This window comes from Danio rerio, chromosome 21 (assembly GCF_049306965.1).
Source record: "Danio rerio strain Tuebingen ecotype United States chromosome 21, GRCz12tu, whole genome shotgun sequence".
NCBI classification, from domain to species: Eukaryota; Metazoa; Chordata; class Actinopteri; order Cypriniformes; family Danionidae; genus Danio; species Danio rerio.
In genome coordinates this window covers 45,456,607-45,477,500 of record NC_133196.1, presented here as the reverse complement: position 1 = coordinate 45,477,500, position 20,894 = coordinate 45,456,607, and the positions used below count along the sequence as shown (strand labels likewise).

Here is a 20,894-nt window from a genome sequence, read left to right as displayed (position 1 = left end):
CTGAGAAAATCAAAATATGCACCTCAGCTCTCTGAACTACATGGAGTAAACAAAAACAAAGACTGTGTTTATGCACCATCAAATGTGGTTATAATAGGAGTTTATGGGGCAGAAACAGCCACCAACAGTAAATTAGGGAGAACATTTTTTAAATCTAAAACAGTACATCAAAGCCAATGTTGTTACTTATATTTCACATGTTCAAGACTGCAATAAAAGGGGGGAAAATCCAGTCAAAGATTACTTTTTATACTGAAAATACTCATGTTGTTTTTTTGGTTGTTTTTTTTTTTTTTCACCAAACCAGAAACCTAATTTGTGAACTTGGCAAATGGCGAGTTTAAATCCTGTAATTTTTAAAACATTCAGTAGTTTTGATCAGGACTACGGTCGATTAACAAATATTTGCAAAAAAAACTGAAAGAAAATATTATTCTGATGCATTTTTACAGCAGTTTAATTCAGTGGATGTTTTCATCCCAAACATAACAAAAGGGTAGTCAATTTGAACAGTGCACAAGGGTTAAATTAAGATATCTACTTTTATATCTTAATTTAAATGAACATTACAATCATTATATAGTCATTTTTATATATATACAAAAAAATATATATATATAGATTTTTTTTTTTGATTAGCTTTGTGTTACATTTTATAAGAAAAATTATTGTTTTATCAGGAGTATGTCTTTTTGGTTTAAATAACAGGTACAGCAAAACTAATTTACACCACAGTCAGTGTCACCACTCTAATTTACTAGTGGGATGTTTTTATCCTCATGCAAATCAGTTCAGTTATTTTGTGCAAAATGTGTGCTTTTTGTGTGAACCCAGCATTACAATACTAATTACTGCACAAAATAAATATAAAATCAAACGTCTCATGCTGCATATAGCTTTTCAGTCGTTAGTGTTTAACCACCAAAAGTTGTCAATAAATCGATGTCATGGAGAATTAGATTGTTGCATCATTCAGTGTCTACAGCTCGTTTGTTAAATCCACATTTTCTGGCAAAAGCTGAGGAAAAAAAACCCAGCAAATTGACTAAATATTGCAAATTGCTTTTATTGTTTCACTTATAAGTACTTGTCATGTTTACTGTCTTCAGTTTAATGATACAATTCACCTGGTGATAAGGACATGTTAAGTCAGTTTACAGAAAACATAATGGTCCCTGCTTTTCAAACTTGTATCATTATTCATTTAACATCCCAAACGATTTAAATTCGTCCCAAATTTGAATACATTTTCATCTGGGTTACTGTCATTTAAAAAAAAGTTTCAAGACAGAGTTTTCTTCAATAAAGTCTTACAATAAGTCATTTTGTTTTCTATTCATGCTTATTCTTATATTAAAAATGTAATAAATATGTTGTATTTTTCACAGAGGCCGCCGTTCATGCCCCCGCCTATGGGTAACATGCCTCCTCCTCCCGGGATGATCTTTCCACCTGGAATGCCTCCATCACCAGGAGCAGCTAGTTTGCCTAGTGAGGAAATTTGGGTTGAGAACAACACTCCAGAAGGAAAGGTACTAAGCTCTTTTGTAATAATAATAATCATCATATAATAGTAATGCAATAATGCAAGATTTAGTTTTAATGAGGAATCAGTGCTGAAATTTTGTTCCTAAAGATGTGCGTGCAAAACATAATGTTTATTTCTAGGGTGCATTTGCAATGTAGGTTGTGTCAAAGCAGCTTAACATGGACGTTCTAGTAAATTGAAACTGTGTCAGTCTATGAATTGATCTACAAAGTTATGTTGGACAGAATAATTTACTCTTTATAACATACTGTAAAGAAGGTAGCTGGTTCGAGCCTCGGCTGGGTCAGTTGGCGTTTCTGTGTGGAGTTTGCATGTTCTCCTTGTGTTCGCGTGGGTTTCCTCCGGGTGCTCCAGTTTCCCCCACAGTCTAAAGACATGCAGTACAGGTGAATTGGGTAAACTAAATTGTCCGTAGTGTATGAGCGTGAATGAGTGTGTATGGATGTTTCCCAGAGATGGGTTGCAGCAGGAAGGGCATCCACTGCGTAAAACATATGCTGGATAAGTTGGCGGTTCATTCCGATGTGGCAACCCCAGATTAATAAAGGGACTAAGCTGAAAAAGAAAATGAATGAACATACTGTAAAAGTAGTCTCTTTCACCTTTCAACTGCAATCTGGGCCCAAATCTCTTTTGGTAGGACTTCTAGATCACAGATTTGGTTCTGTTTCCTGGTTTCCATGTTCCCTGATTGTGACGTTTTGGCCTTTTAAAGAGTAGTTCACCCAAAAACGAACATTTACTCACTTGTACTCACTCTTAAGTGGTTCCAAACCTTTATGAGTTTCTTTATTCTGTTGTACACAGAAGAAGACAGTTTGAAACCTGTAACCACCCACTTCCATAGTAGGAAAAACAAATACTATAGAAGTCAGTGGCTACAGGTTTCCAGCTTTCTTAAATATATATTCTTGTGTTCAACATAAGAAGCTCAAAAATATTTGAAACAAGGAGTCAGTAAACGAAGACAATCTTAGTTTTTAGGCGAACCTAATAGTCAGTTTAAGTCAGTTTAGGGTTTTGGTTCAATTCAATTTTATTTGTATAGCACTTTTTACAATCATTATTGTTTCACAGCAGCTCTACAAAAGGTGCACATTATTGCATCACATTCAAATTAAGTTAAATTTACAATCAGATATAATTTATTATATACAGACAGAGTTAACCTGCAGCTGGCATAATCAGGAAGGGTATTCTAGAGTTCAGGAGCCATAAATGAGAAGGCTCGACCTCTTTTAGTAGACCTCGCTAATCTGGGTACTACCAGAAGCCTTGAGTTTTGAGCTCTTAAAGAGCGGGTTGAATTATAGTGAGACAGAAGGTTGGTTAGATAAACAGAAGCTAGATTGTTTAAAGCTTTATAGGTAAGAAGCAATATTTTAAAATCAATATGAAACTTAACAGGCAGCCAGTGTAAGTAGGATAAAAAGTGAGCAGATGCAAAGTATTCCAGCCAGTTGTTTGTTAAAGCTCGCCTGAGGAGGGAATATAAACTCTGACGTCGTGATTAGGCTTGAACATATATATTATATTTAGGCCTCCATTTTGTTAGTTAATGGGAAAGAGCTGCGTAATTCAATCTCATGAAGGAATGTAAAATAAATGTATTAAGTCCACACAGACAAAACGTTATTATTTACAAAACGACATGACTCTTCAACACATCTCTAAACCCAACCAGAGTGTCCTTTCACACCTAGGACCCAAAGATAGTGAGGTGCATATATTCAGAACACTGTATTAGCGTTGTACACATACCTAAAACCCAAGTTGGTATTTTTTTCACGACAATTCAGTAGTGTTTTGGGCTGACGCTGGCCTTTCTCGATGTCATTTGGATCCGTTGGGCCTACTCCTCTGGCAGCTACATTTTGTTATACTGAGGTTTATTAATAGAGGATTCTGGGCAAACAGCAGCCAGAGCATTATAGTAATCCAACCTAGAATTAATGAAAGCATGAACTAGCTTTTCTCCATCTGAGACAAATAGTGTGCTTCGTAACTTTGAAAAACCTGTCCTCCATCCTGATCTAGTCCTGGCATGAGCATCCTGTGACTTTTGAAACCTTTCTTTAATACTCTTCCAGGTCTATTATTATAATGCTCGGACACGCGAGTCAGCCTGGACCAAACCAGAAGGAGTGAAGATCATCCAACAGTCAGAGCTTAACCCGCTGATGGCAGCTCAGTCCGGAGGAGCTGCAGCGGCTCCTAACAGCGCCGCTTCTGCTAATGTTGCTAGCACCACCGCTACTGTTGTGACCGACACAGTCTCGACCCAGAGCATGTCCCCCTCCCACACCCTGAGCACCAGCCCTGACCCCAGCACTAGTCCGGCCCCGACTGCATCACAACCCTCTATTAGTGAGTACTGCATATACATCATAGAATGGTCAGCTGTTCCAAATCAGATATATCCAAGTCGTAACATCCGATCTACCTGCAAACACGAGAACACAGATCCGATTCACATCGGATAAATTTCCACACATGAACAAGGCCTGAATCTGATTTGACTAAATCGGAATCCTTGTCATTACTTGCACATACATGGGCCATATCCGATCTGTGGCACATGGGAGAAAAAAAATCTGAATTGAGTCACTTAAACATTGCAGTGTAAATGCAGCCTTAGAAATTCCATTATTGTGTCAACACTAGTCTCTTCAAATGAAAAATCAGGGAAATTTGTATTGTTTTTTTTATGTCATATCTAGGGCTGTGCAATTAATCAAAAATACGATTTCGATTTTGGCTTTTAACGATTATGAAAAACCATTAATCGTTATAAACGATTATTCCATCACGTACCGCCCACTTTCCAGTTGTACACATGTGAAAGCTCTTTGCCTCTGCAAAGCTCAGTTCCACGTGAAAATGACTAAAAGCATGTGCTGTAATGTAACTTTTGCAGCACGGGATGCGCATCATTCATATTTTTAAAAGAGCACGTGCTGTTGTGTGTGTGCGCACCGTGCTTAGCCTCGGACAGGTAGCGTGTGTGTGTGTTTGCGCGCGCGCCGCACTTAGCCTCGGACGGCAGAGCACACACACATCTAACACGATCTTAATGTGAGCGCTTTAATGGTCAAATACAACTAACAACTAACAAGTTGAGAATCAAAAGACACGAGAAAGAGAAACCATATCAGAGCCACACTATTCTTAAAGAGCCCATATTATACATAAAATAGGGTCATATCTTGGTTGTAAGGGTCTCCAACAACAGTTTAATATGCATGCAAGGTCAAAAAACACTTTCGTGGTCTTATAATCTGCATTTATTTTTACCTAATTATCCCAGCGACTCCTGTATGAATCGTCCAGTGATTCATTTGTTCCCAAACCCCTCCTTAGCGCGAAGCTAATCTGCGCTGATTGGACCGATGAGTCTGTTGAGATTGGTCGACTGCCTTCAGTCAGAGAGTGAAATGCCAAACAGCTAATCAGCAATATAAAAGTAATCACAGTTCATACACGCTCGATAGTGTAGGCGTGGATTTTAGCTGCCAGTGGGTCAATGTAAATACAGACGATAGACTTAAAAATTCAGACAACTAACTATTTTATTGAGCAAAAACTTTAATAACCGTTGAGAAGATCTCCTAGCTTCTCACTCTGCTCTTTTCACAGACACACACACGCATATTTCACAGACACACACATGCATATTGCACACACACACACACACACACACACATACACACACGCGCTTTGCTCCGGACGACAACGCGCGCGCGCACACAAACACACACACCTCTGGACGACAACGCGCGCACACGCACACACAGACACACACACTACTCCTCGTCCACGGAGCTCCGTTAACAAAGCAGCACGCGTCGCGTTTTTAACGTGACTTTGCACGCGATAAGAGAATATAGCCAGTTAACCTGATACAGTACACGCGGTTACAAGTAACAAATCACAACTAAATACATTTGCAAGCTAGAGTCAACGAGGCAACTTTAATCGCACGTACTTACACTTGAGAAATGGAGGAAGAAAAATCCATCCTGACGTCCATCAGTAAGTTACTCTTTACTGATTCTTCCTTTAACAAACGCTGTTGAAGTATTCTTTGTAGCATGTAGTTTCCAGAAGTTTCCAGTAGTTTCCAACTGCTTGGCTATAATGCTGCGGTTTCATCTTTGGGTAGAGACTCAATATATCCATCTGCAGTGTGACTTTAATCCACCGGCATGTTTGTGTGTGTGTGTGTGTCTCTGGGTTTCTGCGTCAGAGGGCGGGGCCTCAGGTTTGAAATCTCCCGGGTTTGCGCGTGCACGTGAATAACTTGGTTTCGTTCGTACGTCATGGTGAAACACCTAATGAATCGGTATCAAGGCGACTCGTTTGAAGCACTATGAGTCGACTCTTTTATAGATGAATCAACCGTTTTAAACACTGTATTCTTACAGATTTAAGCCTTAGCTGGATACTTCACTTCACTTAGAGCTGTGTTACACACTACATGGAGGGGAATTTTCAAAAACCCATAATATGGGCTCTTTAAAGTGACAGCGTGCGGTATTCCTGCTGTTGCCGACTGTTTTTATCATTAATTAATAATAAAATCAAAAATACAGTGAAGATACCTAAAACACAGTTTAAACATAACAGATTTAATAACTCATTTCTAATAACTCCTTTCTTTTATCTTTGCTATGATGACAGTACATTATATTTTACTAGATGTTTTTCAAGATAATAGTATTCAGCTTAAAATGACATTCAAAGGCTTAATTAGGGTAAATAAACAAGTCATTGTATATCAGTAGTTTCTTCTGCAAACAATCAAACATATGTATTGCTTAAAGAGGCTAATAATATCAAGCTATTAAAATAGGTTTCTAAATATTCAAACCTGCTTTTATTCTAGCTGAAATAAAACAAATAAGCCTTTCTCCAGAAGAAAAAATATTATAGGAAATACTGTGAAAAACCCCTGTTAAACATAATTTGGGAAATATTTATATATAAAAATAAATTCACAGGAGGATGGATAATTTTGACTTCAACTGATAATCGTTTTGAATAATCCTGATTACAATTATGACCAAAATAATCATGGTTATGATTTTGCCCATAATCAAGCAGCCCTAGTCATATCATTGAAGTCCATATCATGGATTTCTTTTTGTTTTTGTTTGAGGGAGCAAATTTTTGATGCTCCTCACACAATAATTGATTAAAGAATCCCATTATGCATTATAAAAGGTCATATTTTTCGATATATTCAACTTTGTCGACTCTTAGCTTTGATAATCAATGGTTTTAAACGGTGCACTTCCAGATTTAAACTTCAGTTGAATGTTTTCATTTATTTAGAGCTGTTACACACTGCATGGAAACCCATAACAGGGGCTCTTTAAATACAGCAGGATTTCTCCATCAAAAAAAAGAAAAAAAAAGTCAATCAAATGTAAAGTGGCCCTTACTAATATGATAATAATAAACTTTCACTCTGTTATGGGTAAACAATGATTCCCCAAATAGCATGTGTTCTGAACTGTTAGTTAGTTAAACATATTAAAGTATATATTACAGATCCTGTACATTATCAATGGTAAAATTATATATTGTGCTTTTTATAAGGGTTTAAAATATATATATATATTTTTTTGCCAATTTAATACATCTGCAAAGTTTTATTTAATCATCTGTGTTTTTTTGTTTTGTTCCTCCTGTAGCATCTGTAGTGTCAGAGATGCCTCCAGTGGTCTCTACTCCTCCTGTTAGTGTCAGTGTGACCCCTGTGGCAGTGGTCAGTGTACCTACAGTAACGGCTACGGTCACTGCAGTGCAGACGATGCCGCTGTTGCATCAGAGTCTTCCTCCTGGCCTGCCTGTGGCCCCGCCGGCTGGTGCAATTCCATTCCCCCCTGTCATGGTTCCTCCGTTCAGAGTGCCTCTACCCGGAATGCACATCCCACTGCCTGGTATGTAGAAATGAGTTGATGCCTTGTAAGTAATTCGAGTTGCAATATATGAAGGCAAGAGACAAAATAAAATAAAGTTTAATTCCCTAATCATGGAAAGAAAACTAAAGACGCATGCCTTTACATGATATTTCATTAAAACAAAAACTATTTACAGAAGTAACCTGGAGTGTTTAGCCCAGTATAAGTCTGTAAAGGGTCTTAAAAAGTGTTTCATTTTGACTTGAAGAAACCTGCAGAAACCCTCAAATAAAATAAAGAGAGAGTTCCCCCAAAACGGAAAATTCTGTAATTGATTACTCAACATTTACTTGTTTCAAACCTTTATGACAAGCAAATACTATGAAAGTCAATGGTTACAGGTTTTCAGCATTCTTCAAAATGTCTTTTTGTTTTTAAGAGAAGAAAGAAACTCATAAAGGTTTGGAAACACTCGAGGGTACATGTATCTATACATGTTAAATGCATAATAATACTATTTAGTTTAGGGGTGATAATAAATAACTCTTAACCAGTAGATGGCACTCTTTAGATATATAAAGTGCGTTCAGACTCAGTTCCCTGCATTTATTGGGACATTTTTATTTTTATTTTTAATGCATAGAAAAATAAGTCATTAAGATTATTGGTGTTTAAGGAATAGTTCACCCTGAAAAAAAAATTCCATCATCAATTGCATCCTTCATCTACACAAAAGAAGATATTTTGAAGAATGCTGAAAACCTGCACCCACTGACTTCCGTAGTATCTGTTTTCTATACTATGGAAGTCAATAGTTACAGGTTTTTAGCATTCTTCAAAATATCTTTTTTGTTTAACAGACGAAAGAAACTCATAAAGGTTTGAAACCACTCAAGGGTGAGTAAATAGTGAGTAATCATTTTTTTGGTGAACTAACCCTTGAAATCAAAACAAATAATAATACATGTGTTTAGTATAGTGGTGAACTTAAATAACTCTGATAACCAGTAGATGGCACTCCTTTCATATATAACATGCATTCAGACTAAGCTTCCTAAATCTATTGGGAAATTTGGTGAATTTTTGTTTTTTAATTAATTAAAAAATAAATACATATATTTATTATTATTATTATTATTAAATGCATAGAAAAAATAAGTCATTAAGATTATTGGTGTTAAAGGAATAGTTCACCCTAAAATGAAAATTTCGTCATCAGTTACTCATCCTTGACTTGTTTCAAAGCATTATGAGTTTCTTCTGTTGAACACAAAATACATTTAGAAAAATTCTGCAGACCTTGACTTCCATAGGGAAATTCCCAACCTACATCCCACATGACGTCACACAGGTTCAACCGCGCATACCTGTTGCAAAAACAGGTTGTAATATCAAACATGTCGTGTTGTGCGGTAGGATGCCAAATTCGAATAAATTAGAAAACGTAACTTTTACCGTACACCACACTGCTTTTAATGCCAACCGCAGACATCTTTGGCTAACAGCCATCAGAATAGCTGAATAGAGTGAGGACCTAATTAAAAACGCTGGACTCTGCAGTTCTCATTTCATATCAGGTAATTTCACGCTATGCTGAATCATACACATTACTTGTTTTAGATTGAAGCAATGATTTCAGCAGAAACAGTTACATACGGTGAATTAAACTGCGGACACTGAATGCTTAGAATGAAATGTAAAAAAGTATGTTCACATACCCTGCCGTACAGGTGCAGTTCGCTGTCAGAATGCAGTTGTTTTGCTTGTTGATGATAACCCAGGCCTTGTATAGCTCCGTTGTCTTTCCTTGTCTTTGGCTAGGCAGAACCTCGGTTTTTAGCACTACAAAGTTTTGAATCTGGTAATCATGGGACATTCTTTCCTGCACATGACCACACCAAATTGTTGGCATCCAAAGACTTGTAGGCCTTTAACTTCTCTTGTAAAATCACTTGGAGTTTCGATGAGATAGTTGTATATTTGGGGCTGGATGCTTGGCTATTTCGTCGTATCCAATATCCATTGGGAGGGTGCTATCGCAAATGGACCTGTCAGACGAACGTCGCTCACCTTAAAGTTAATTTTGCTGAATAACTGATATTAGTTTGTAAATTGCTTTAATGTATAAACATACATTAATATAAATTAATTTGTTGCTAAGTGCTACTCTTTATTTGTGCTACCAGGCATGGGCCCTCCTTTAGTTCCCATGATGCATCCCCAGCTAACTATCGCTGCATCTCCTATGTCTCTGGCGGGTGCTATTCCGCTTCCTGAGTGGTCCGAGTTCAAGACGGCTGATGGAAGGATCTACTATTACAACAACCGAACGCTGGAGTCCACCTGGGAGAAACCTTTTGAACTAAAAGAGAGAGGTACTCCAAAAGTTTGGGGGGCTGACCAATAACTCTTGCATTTGAGTATGTTAAAGCACTGCAACTGCACTTTTCCTATTGGATTGTGTTGCTTGTAATTCTAGATAATTTAGGTTGTTCAATTTATTTTCGTGAAGTTATTTTGAACTCTGTTAATCCAAAGACGGGTTTAGAGTTTTTAGTCAAAATAAATTGTCTAACCTTTAATATAACCTTTTTTTCTTGCTATGAAAATGGCCAGAGTAGCTGGGATGGCGTTAAACTCAAATAGACAAACAAACAAATCAGTTTGCGAGTATGTTATTTTCAGAAATGCTACTTATTTTTGTCTGAGCAGATAAGGACAGCGACAAGGCTAGAGATATCCACAACAATATCAATTTAGATTTAAAGCTTATAGACATGGAAGCCAAAGCTGACTTCGGGAAATCTAAAGAGGTAAGTGTAAAAGCTCACCAATGGTTTAAATGAAGCAAGCTCTGGAAATATTATTGATCATGTCTTTGATGTTTTAGTTGCCCAGGGAAGAAGATATGACTGAGGAGGAAAAGGCCACACAGAAGGGCAAACCTGTAGCCACGAATCCCATTCCTGGTACTCCCTGGTAAGCTTTTCTACCATCTCTGTTTCAGTAAAAGTGGGTGAGATAAGCTGCAGAGGTCAGAGATAGGATAGCAGGACAACAAATTCAACAATGTCTGTGGTTTCAGGCAACTTTTATTCAGTAAAGCACATTAGAAGTTTTCTTAAATGCATGCTGTCAAAGTGACCACATGGTTTTGGTAATTTGACATACACCACACAACTGCACACTCATAATGTTACTTAGTTACTTAGAACCCCTAATCAGAAGTACTTGCGACAGTTTGGAAAACGTAAATGAAAAAAATAATAGTTATTTCTAAATTTACTTTAACCTGCATTTCATTGCAGATTTTTCAAAATAAACACTTTGTAATTTTGTCTTTACTTTTCATAACACTTAAAAGATGTTCAGGGACTGAAGACACTAAGTAATGAAGTGTTTTAGGTGTAATTTTGTCCCTTTCTTCCTGTCATTAAGTCTTTGGGCAGGCAACAGTACAGTGTCGTAATTGCCACATTTTGCACTTCGAAATGCACCACACGTTCTCTATTAGAGACAGGTCAGGACTGCAGACAGGCCAGTCAAGAACCTGCATCCTCTTTCTTCGCAGCAGGACTTTGTAATGTCTGCAGTATGTGGTCTTGTAATATCATGTTGAAATATGCATGGGCATTCCTGGAAAAGAAGGCAGCATATTGTGCTCCAAAATCTCCATGTACTTTTCAGCATTAATGCTGCCATCACAGAAGTTACCTTTGCCAAGGGCACTGACACATAGAAGTATGCGGTATGCGCCGCCTTAAGGCTGATTTATACTTTTGCGTCAAACGGCGGCGTATGTTACGGCGCTGACGCATAGCCCTTCGCCGTGGCCGTCGGCGTCGCTGACGTGCACCTCTCAAATAATGTAACTAAACATCGCAACGATGCGTAGCGCAAGCTCTGTGATTGGTCGGCTTGGTAGCGCTGATGAGTCTGGGCGGGACCGAGAGCCGCGTGAATGGTGCGAGCCTGATGGAGCGATTGTTTACAAGTGTGGAGTCCCGTAAAGGAGCTCCGGATGGAAAGTTTTGTTTTGTGTTTACCTCATGGTTAAAGTTGTTGCACGTCCGCCGGTTCCTGCCTCAAAATGAGCGAGTTTGAGCCACTTGTACATCCAGGAAGTGTTCAGGTAAAGCAAAACAGTAGCGAAGAAACTCAACACAGAGGAACTTTTACACCTCACTGCCAACTAGCGTTTCGGAAGTGTAATGCAGACCAACAGAGACAGCACGCAGAAATATAAATGCACAGCTACGGGCGTTGCATGCGCCGTGGGTTATGCCGGTCACTTGACGCAGAAGTATAAATCAGGCTTAAGTGTGCATTTAGGAGCACACTAGCTTGTTAATAATCTTAAGACTACCATACGGATACTAACATGTAAAAACTTTATTTTATTTCATGGGACCTTTAAAACTGGAATGCACTTGTGTTTTTTTTAAGGTGTGTGGTCTGGACTGGAGATGAACGTGTGTTTTACTACAACCCCACCACTCGACTCTCTATGTGGGACCGGCCCGAGGAGCTAGTGGGCCGCGCTGATGTGGACAGATACATTCAAGAGCCTCCCCACAAAAGAGGCCTTGATGACATCAAGAAAATAGGTGAAATCTTTTGTGAATCATATTGCAGATTTTTTTTTTTTTGGTCTTTTTGTTGGTTAAGCAACAAAAAATTAGTTTTATTTTTTATTTAAAAGCACTTTTATTTCACATGCAGGTTTCAACAAAGAAGAGATCGACACAGCCATGGAGGACATGCTAGACGACGAGCCTTCTAAAGCTAAGAAGAGGAAGTAAGTACCAAGGGCAGTTAAGAGGAATCATAAGGGGCCAAACACTGAGCCCTGCAGAGCACCTAGATTGTGTAATATATAGGAGAAAGGAGAAGCATCATATATTATTTTCTAATCATATGCAGAAAAAAGAAATCAGGACTGCTTCCGAACCACCAGTGTTGATTGGATCATTTTGTGTCACAATTGAAGAAATCTTCGGCGACTTTTTTTGTGCACCCAATGCTTGTCTTAGCTGTGCTAATCTTTAGTTTGGGTCTGTGAAAAGTGGTGACTCCATAACATTGACCAAATCAAATCAGTCACTGTTTCCCATCAGTGCCCTTCACGCCTGCCTCCCCCTGACCCCAAACAGTGGTCCTGTTGCACTGGGGACTATTTTTCAGGGAACGCTTCTAAGCTCTGGCGATGCCAACATGGGCCTCCAAGGTAACCCACCTTGCTTGACCTCTTTTTAGCCTTCGTTAGGCAAACCCCAGTGAACCATCCAAGCTTCAGCCCTTCTGTGATGTGTATTGATATGATAAATATTTTGGGATTTGTTTACAAGAAACCAAGCTTAAAGATATATTCTACATTTCAAAACACCCATTATCCCAATTAGGGATGCAACGATTGTAGATTTTGGTTGTAGAATTATAGTATGAGGAATAATCACGGTTATCGCGATTATTATGCTTTCATTAATTTTAAACGCTACTAGTTTAGTAAATCACAAAAACTCCTTATATTATAAAGTGTTATTTATTGCTGCTCAGTAACCAATTAATACAGCACAAAATAATCCTAAATAGCTAACAATAGTCCATTTCTCTTTGGACTTTACACTGAAAATAAATGACAGAACAAAAAATAAATAAAAATAAGAATAAATAAAAAAAATTGGTATTCAACTATATTACAAAATAATTTGGTGTTTTCCTTTTGTATTTTTTCTTTTTGATTTAGAAATGTGTATATTCCATAGTAATTTTGATGATGCGCAGTTCTTGTCACGTGACCCGCGGTGCGCTTGCAGCATTCTTTCAACTAGGTGCGCCTGAAAAGTGTGAGCGCCGTGCGCAAGCCTTGCGCCTCCAGAAATAACAAACTTGCTCGTGCAAAAGACGGTCTATGTGAACGGCCCTTAGTTAAAAGCCTCAGACATGGTTAAAATCAACCTTTAATCCACTGTGCGTGCATATTAGCCTTGGTGTACAAGTTCGTAACTTTTAAATAGCGACTGTAACTTAAAAAGACTGATTTGGCAAGCCCTAATGGGTCTGCCGAGTCGGCCAAAGACAAAACAAGCATGATTGATGGTACTACAGTAATGGCAGCAGATTAAGGCCCCTTTTACACTAGTGCGTTTTAGTTTGAAAACGCATAAGTTTTGCTACGGTTACGCCATCCGTCCACACTACGCCGGAGTTCTCGAGCGCCGAAAACGGAGCGTTTAGAAAACGCTGGAGAGGCCGTTTTCATTCTGAAACGCAGCTGCTCCGTCTCAGTGTGGATGATGGAAAACGGAGACATTTGAAAACGGAGGCGGGGCTGCAGACATTCGCTTCTCTGATTGGGGCTTTTCCTGAATATTAAGTAGCCTAACACGCACAGTTCAGTCCTGCATCTTCTCCGTGTAAGTTAAAACTTCGCAAGTTTGATCATGGCTGCAGTCTCTTCTTCTCAGTTTGATATGGAAAACAGACTATACCGAGGACACGGGTAAATCTTCAAAGGGAACAGTGTACTTTATAACTTCATTCACATCACCCTGGCTACGTTGTTTTACTTTCTCAACAATAAAATGTAAACATGATTTAAGGAACTGCCTATTTTCATTTTAATATTAACAACTAAACAGAAAGCAAAAATGTTGAGGCGCCGTGCTGCAAATATGAGCGTCATCTTCACTGTGTGCATATTTATAACAAAACGGAGCCGATAACAACTGCCTCCTTTCAATTTCAGTGAAAATACGAAACACACCCTCTCTTTGCTGAATATCAGTTTTAATCGATAATGGCCATTATAAAAGTATAACATACAATAAGTTTATACATTATAGGAAATAAAGGCAAGCGATCAGTCAATATACAGAATGTACGTGCTTACATTAATCATTAACTTATCTTTGCGCTTAGCCAAAACACGTTACCTGAGAACAAGTAATAGATTCCAATGTCCAATGAATATGTCGTTAAATAAAGACAACAAGATGAAAGAAATATTCCGTTTAATAAATATAGTGAGGTTAGATCCAGCGGGAGATGCTTGATGAGAAGTCCGACTAGCACAGCTCTCATCTGGGTAGATTGGCTACAGCGCTTGCCTGAGAGTGTGTGTGTGGTCACGTGATGTGCGTTTTCAGCGTTTTGGTGTGGACGGAGAGCAGTTCAGAAACGCTGGGTGAAACGCGAGTGTGGACGCGGATCGTTTTCATTCTAAAACGCCGTTTTAAAACTAAACCGCACTAGTGTAAACGGGGCCTAAGTCTTTGGAAACCAGAATTCACCAAAAGTTTGACACTTATGTGGCTGAGTTTCAAGAAGTAATATCATCCCTGCGGGAAGAAGTGCACAACTCGCTAGTGGCGGTAATTGTGGAGATGAAAGCATAGGAAAGCAAGGAGAGGCTAACTAGTCTGGAAAATGCAACATCCGAGTGAACGACTAGTCTACAGGCATTTGAACCGAATGTGACCTCGCTGCAGAGAGCGATTGCTGCTCTTCAGGGCCAAATGCATAGATTTGTAATGCCTTTCTTGACAGTTGGCATAACTTTGTTTAGTTGCAGAAGTTTTATTCCATGCAGAAACGCGGTGTTAAGAAGCCTTTACAATTTATTAACCATGACTAATTAAAGCTCTGTTAATAGTGGAACCGCTTCATCGTTGCATCCCTAATCCCAATATAGGGACTGCAAGGAAAATGCATTCCTTTGACTTTTAACACGTTGCACATTCAGTTAGCTTAATCAAGCTATCAAACTAAAGTATGGTTAATTAGATTTGAATAGTCAATACTTCAGTTAAGCTTTAAGTTATTTCCGTGAGTGTAATGTTTTTTCCGCTAAAATCTATCACAAAATTAGTCATTAACAACCAAAAGTTTAGATTTAGGCATTTTTATTAATTGAAATTTGACAGAAAAAGGGATTCTCTTCAGTTTTAAACCATTACATACTAGCAAAACAAGCAAACAAAAGAGTAACACAATTTAAAAATGTTTTTTCTTACAATCGTCCTCTTCTCGCTTCTTCAGGAAGGACGATGTGAAGGAGCCTGAAGCCGCGAAAGATGTGGCCGTGGAGGCCGAGCTGAAGGCTGCTCGCGATCGGGCCCTGGTGCCCCTGGAGGCCCGCATGAACCAGTTCAGGGACATGCTGCTGGAGAGAGGGGTAAAACACTTCAATCCAACGCAATACTCTAACCAGCTCTGTAATGTTAGACACATAAATCTGAATGGAAGCCCACCAAGGTACAATCTTATGTTCATTCTTGTTCCTATCATTCTGTAATATGATGTAATATAGAGTGTTACGTTCCTCTCTGCTCTTTCTGTCACTTCACTTTCTTACCCTGTCCTTTTTTTGAAATGAGTGACGTGGTGGTAGATGATTTGTGCTTGATGGTAGGGATGGGCGGTATGATCAATATCTTTAGAAGTTCTGTTTAGATGTTCTTGCTAAAAACGCTCTATACACACTTCACACATAGTTTAAATCAGTGTTTGTCAACCACGATTCTGGAGGACCGCCAGCTCCGCACTATTTTCACATCTCCTTAACCGAACACACCTGATTCAGGGTGCTTTCTTGTCTGTAGTTCGTTTCATTTGGTCCGCACCAAGGGTAATAAATGATACATTGCTGCATCTTCTGACGTCTTTGGGCCGTTTTCACACCACACTGCTGGCTTTAGTCCGAACCAATTGAAATGAACTAAAATGGAGTCATCTTACAAAATCCATATCTCTCAGTGGCCAGATGTTGTTGAACATATTTCCTAAACTGCTTATTGATTGGTTAGAATTCACGTGCAGGAAAATGCCAATGAACTCCCGCTAGTAAACAAAACCGGCAGACACAAATTGTCGCTTTTTACTATGAAGGGACGACTGCGCTGACTGATTGTATGCCTGCTTTAGACAAACTATACATTTCGAGAATGAAGCGCAGCCGTGGCTGGAAAACAGGGTTTTAATGCATCACTCGTCACTTCAGGAGGAGGCGTTAATTAATTTAGCTAAACTGCGACATGGTCATCTTGCGGAAATATTACCAACGTCAGGTAATGTTTTCCCCTCTCTCTCTCTCTCTCTCTCAAATTCAAATTGAAAGAGCTTTATTGGCATGACTGTAAAACAAATCACAATGTTGCCAAAGCAATAACAAAATACAGAACATTCATATAGATAAAATAAATATAAGTAATAATAAACACATATACATATCGTTATATTATACATAAATGTTGTCACAATTAACAAGTTGATAAAAAAATAAATAAATTTAAAAAAGATTAACAAAAGTATATAATAATAAATGGTAAGGACAAAAAAAGACTCTCTCTCTCTCTCCCTCTTTCTCTCTCTCTCTGTTGGTAAAGCGCTGTCAACAAATATTTTTCCTCCATATCCCATAAAGCACAGCGCATTGGCCTACGGCAGCTTATTTAGTCTGAAAGGCACAGTACTTTTTGCGGTTGGACCTGTTTTAGTACGGATCATATTCTCACCCCAAACGAACCGCTCCAGTGTTCGTTTCAAAACGTACCGAGACCACCTCTTCAAGCAGGTCTCGGTACGCTTATTTGTTCCGCTTTTGGTGCGCACTCGAGTACGATTGCTGCATTCTCACTTGCCCAAATGAACCGCACCAAAAGGAAAAACGAACTCTAGTGCGATTCAACCGGACTAAATAAGGCAGGATATTTCCACCCCTACAATCAATACAGAAGTCCTCCAAATGTATTTACAATACAGTTGTAAATGAGATGACATCCAATGCATGAAATGAGAGCATGTTGACATTGTGATATGAGAGATATGAAACATGGATGAGCAATTACAGGTGTAACGTGTGACAGACGCTAGGGGTCATGGTCTTTAGCCTCCTTGTTAGAGCAACTGACTCCCATACAAAGAGCTGCCGGCTCGATCCCAGCTTAGACCTTGTTGGGTGCAGTAGGACCAGTGGGTTACACATGGGGGCTCGTCCGGGATGGGAGTGAGGTTTAAGGGGGTGAGTGTAACAGAGGCCAGCTAGCGATGTGCTATGCAGGTAAACCTCACTTCTCTGACCTCAAAACGTGCTCTAGCAACAGACGCTAAAGGCCATGGTCTTTAGCCTTCTTGTTTATAGCAAACAACTCCTATATTAAAGGGGTGGTCCAGAATGTTATTTTTAAGGCTTGGTTGTGTTAATAAGATGCAAAGCAATGTGTGCTCATGTTTAACTTGAAGGAAATCGTGTTATTTTTTCATAAATCTCACTTTGATTATACACAGCTACTCAGCTAACATGAAAACGACTGTCATATTTCCTAGTTCCTCTAAAAGGCCCACCCTCAAGTGACTCTGATTGGTCATCATCATAATATGCTGTGATACGCCGATCGGCTTCACGTCACGCCCTGACAAGCACGCGCGTTTTGTGTAAACAGTCAGTCAGTCAGTCAGTCAGTCAACACGTGTCTGTAACGAGTGAAAATGGGATGCGGCTCCTTTAACTGTTTCTGTGCCTTTTAGTGTGTTTATGCGTGTATACGATGAAGTATTTGTAACACGAGAAGCGCATGTGCGCGGGAGAGATTTTTATTGTTCTTTTTCTCTCATGCTCGGATTAAGTTATTTTCTGTGGTGACAGAATAAAGCACAAGATGTGAGATGAGACCTTTGTGAGCCTGGATTGATTTGTTTTTGATGTTACACTCCAGTTGGGAAATCATTGCTGTATTTTTTTTAAATCAATGCGTTACAGGACGTCTTTCATGCATATGCGGAATATGCCTGTGTAAGTAACATGAATCGTTCACATATCTTTTGCGACTTTATTGTCCGAGTTGTAAAACGCATAGCATAGCTGCCTATAGAGAGAAATTCTGCCGTCTCACACAGAGAGACGCAGGTGCTGGCCAAGAGTGCGTGTATGTGTATGTGTGTGTGTGTGCGTTTACAGCCGTTTGATAAATATGGATTTGTAACGTTAGCTAAGTCGTTAGCGGTTACCATAATTTCCCGTTGTTTACATCTTTGCTACAACACACCGTTAAAGTTAGACACTGTACATGTCATGATCAATTTTAACAAATAAAAACACTTACAGGTCATGACTCAGAGTTCACAGCGTCTCCTTGCTCCATCTTTGAGGAGATTTTAACTGAATCCAGCACTGAACTGGGAGAGATTCTGGAAGCTGTGTTTTGTCAAATCATGCTTGCTATGTATTTTATAGTTCTCTGGAACATAATTAATATTGAACTGTAAGCACTTCTGTGTTTGGGTCGTGTCATTTGGAAGCCCAACAACAGAAACAGAACAGCTCTGTGGAAACAGCAGGATGGCATTTCTCTCTCTGCAGTAACGTTACAGCGCCTCTGGCCACGGCCTTTACCTGCGCAGTGTGGGATGCGCAATAACGAACTTTTGTGATCTCACAGGGGGCGGAAGTATTTTTTGTAGTCCCCAAAATTCGTTAATTGTAGGCGTTGCTAAGCTAACTCTGTACAAATCAAGGTCTCCCTTTGCATTAAACTTTGAATATTTTACATTCAGAGATGCTGTTTATGTTCACACAGCTACATTACACATCAACTGAAGTTTAAAATATAATATCGTAGTGGACCACCCCTTTAAGAATCGCCGGTTCGAGTCCAGGTCAGAATCGGGTTGGGTGCAGTAAGACCAGTTGGTTACATGTGGGGGCTCGTCCGGGATGGGAGTGAGGTTTAGGGGGATGAGTGTAATGAAGGCTAGCTAGCAAAGTGCCATAGATATATACACTAGATATCGCATAGGGACCCTGAGCATACGTCAATAGCGCCGCCACATTGGTACAGTGCTCCCAGGACAAATGTCATTCAACCGCACTAGTCAAGACAGTGTTATTACGTGAAGATGCTGGACTTTAGCGCTGTCTACGGGTGTAGTAACGAGCAAACAAAGAAAACAAAGCACAAAGGCAAAACATTTCATTGGTAATATTAAGTTTTTTTCTGTTTTTGTATGTTCTGAACTTTTGTGCTAATCAGGTAACGTTATTGATGATAACAGTCAGTTACTGCATTCACCATAAGGCAAAGCAGCTCCAAATTGCACTAAACACTCGGCTTGTGCTAGTTTTGTTGAATAAAATCAGCAAACAATGCAGAAGAAATATGACAACGAGATGCTGCGCTGCCAGAAACTTGTATTATTGTCGGCCAGTGAAGGAGTCATTCATAACGGAGATTCATTCACAAACGAATCGCTCCCTCCGTCAGTATGAGAAGTGAAAGCAGGAGAGGAGGTGTGTTTCAGGACACGGATTAGATCAAATTTAACTGGGAGGGTGAATAGTACATTTCTGTACACACAAACACAAGCTTTTTGTCAGGAATGCCCGTGCGGTCACTGACCCATCAATGTAGAAAAGTGATGTAAAATTAATTTTCGTAATTAGAAAAAAAAAAATTATATGTGTATATGTGTGTATCTCTGGCTTTGGATGGCCACAGTCCTCCACTGTAGCTTGGTCCCGCATTCACTTCAAAGGAGCGCTACCCTGTACCAAGATGGCGGCGCTATTGACGCATTCCGTCCAATAGGCAACAATAGGCCAGGCGACATCTAATGTATATATCTATGGCGAAGTGCTATGCAGATAAACCTCACTCCTCTGACCTCAAAAGGGGCGCTAGCAACAAGATGTTTTACCCTCCTTGTTAGACAAAGAATCGCCGGTTCGATCTCAGCTCTGACTGGGTTTGATGTAGTACGACCGGTTGGTTACATAAGGTTATACAGTGTTTTCATTGACAGCAAATCAAATACTCCATTGAGTTGTGTAATGACAGTCATACCGCCCACTCCTACTTTTACAGTAGTGTTCATGCCTTCTCTTGTCACTGTTCATACTACAATCTCTGTCTGCTTTTTATACATATTTAAAAAAGCATTGGTTCTACTTTGTTGCATGAAATGCCAAATAATTGCTCTTACCACAGGAGAGTGTACCGTTGCTTTGGATATTCAAGAAGTTGCCACTTTGTGCTGATTAATTTGATATGATCACATGACAATAAATATAGAAGCTCTACGTTTATTATATTCTTTTTAATATCCAGTTGTTCAGCAGTGTAGTTGATGGTGATTGTAGTTAATGTTCATTTCAGTTGGCTGTAATTGCAATATTAAAATGATTCTTTTATTGGGTTCCAATAGTTGTTTGAGTAATGATTCACTTGACTTGTTTTTCTTATAACAGCCATTGGATAAGTTGTTGATTGGGAAGTAATTTTTTTCTGTCCACCTCATATCTGCAGGTTTCAGCTTTTTCCACTTGGGACAAAGAGCTGCACAAGATTGTGTTTGACCCTCGGTATTTACTGCTCAACCCTAAAGAGCGGAAGCAGGTGAGGGCCATTTGCTGGTTTGCCTGAATGAGCAGAAGTGGGCAGATT

General features: G+C 39.2%; 1 protein-coding gene and 1 long non-coding RNA gene across 3 annotated transcripts in view; one reads left to right on the top strand and one right to left on the bottom strand.

The window, feature by feature from the left end:
- Positions 1–20,894, top strand: part of tcerg1b (transcription elongation regulator 1b (CA150)) — a 37,815-nt gene that overhangs the window by 3,812 nt on the left and 13,109 nt on the right. The window contains exons 3-12 of one of the 2 annotated variants that reach the window (XR_012396929.1): positions 1,389–1,532; positions 3,640–3,916; positions 7,246–7,494; positions 9,642–9,830; positions 10,168–10,268; positions 10,346–10,434; positions 11,902–12,062; positions 12,178–12,253; positions 15,496–15,711; positions 20,757–20,846. Coding sequence is in view for 1 of the 2 variants with exons in the window: in XM_009295682.5 (XP_009293957.1) it covers positions 1,389–1,532; positions 3,640–3,916; positions 7,246–7,494; positions 9,642–9,830; positions 10,168–10,268; positions 10,346–10,434; positions 11,902–12,062; positions 12,178–12,253; positions 15,496–15,631; positions 20,757–20,846 (1,512 nt within the window). In the remaining variant the exon portion in view is untranslated. The remainder of the gene's footprint in view (positions 1–1,388; positions 1,533–3,639; positions 3,917–7,245; positions 7,495–9,641; positions 9,831–10,167; positions 10,269–10,345; positions 10,435–11,901; positions 12,063–12,177; positions 12,254–15,495; positions 15,712–20,756; positions 20,847–20,894) is intronic. The other variant, XM_009295682.5, reaches the window with a different exon arrangement.
- Positions 12,343–20,758, bottom strand: LOC141379911 (uncharacterized). The gene is made up of 3 exons (XR_012396932.1): positions 19,082–20,758; positions 16,799–17,606; positions 12,343–16,548 (listed from the first exon to the last, which is right to left on the bottom strand). It is a non-coding gene; the product is annotated as an uncharacterized lncRNA (long non-coding RNA).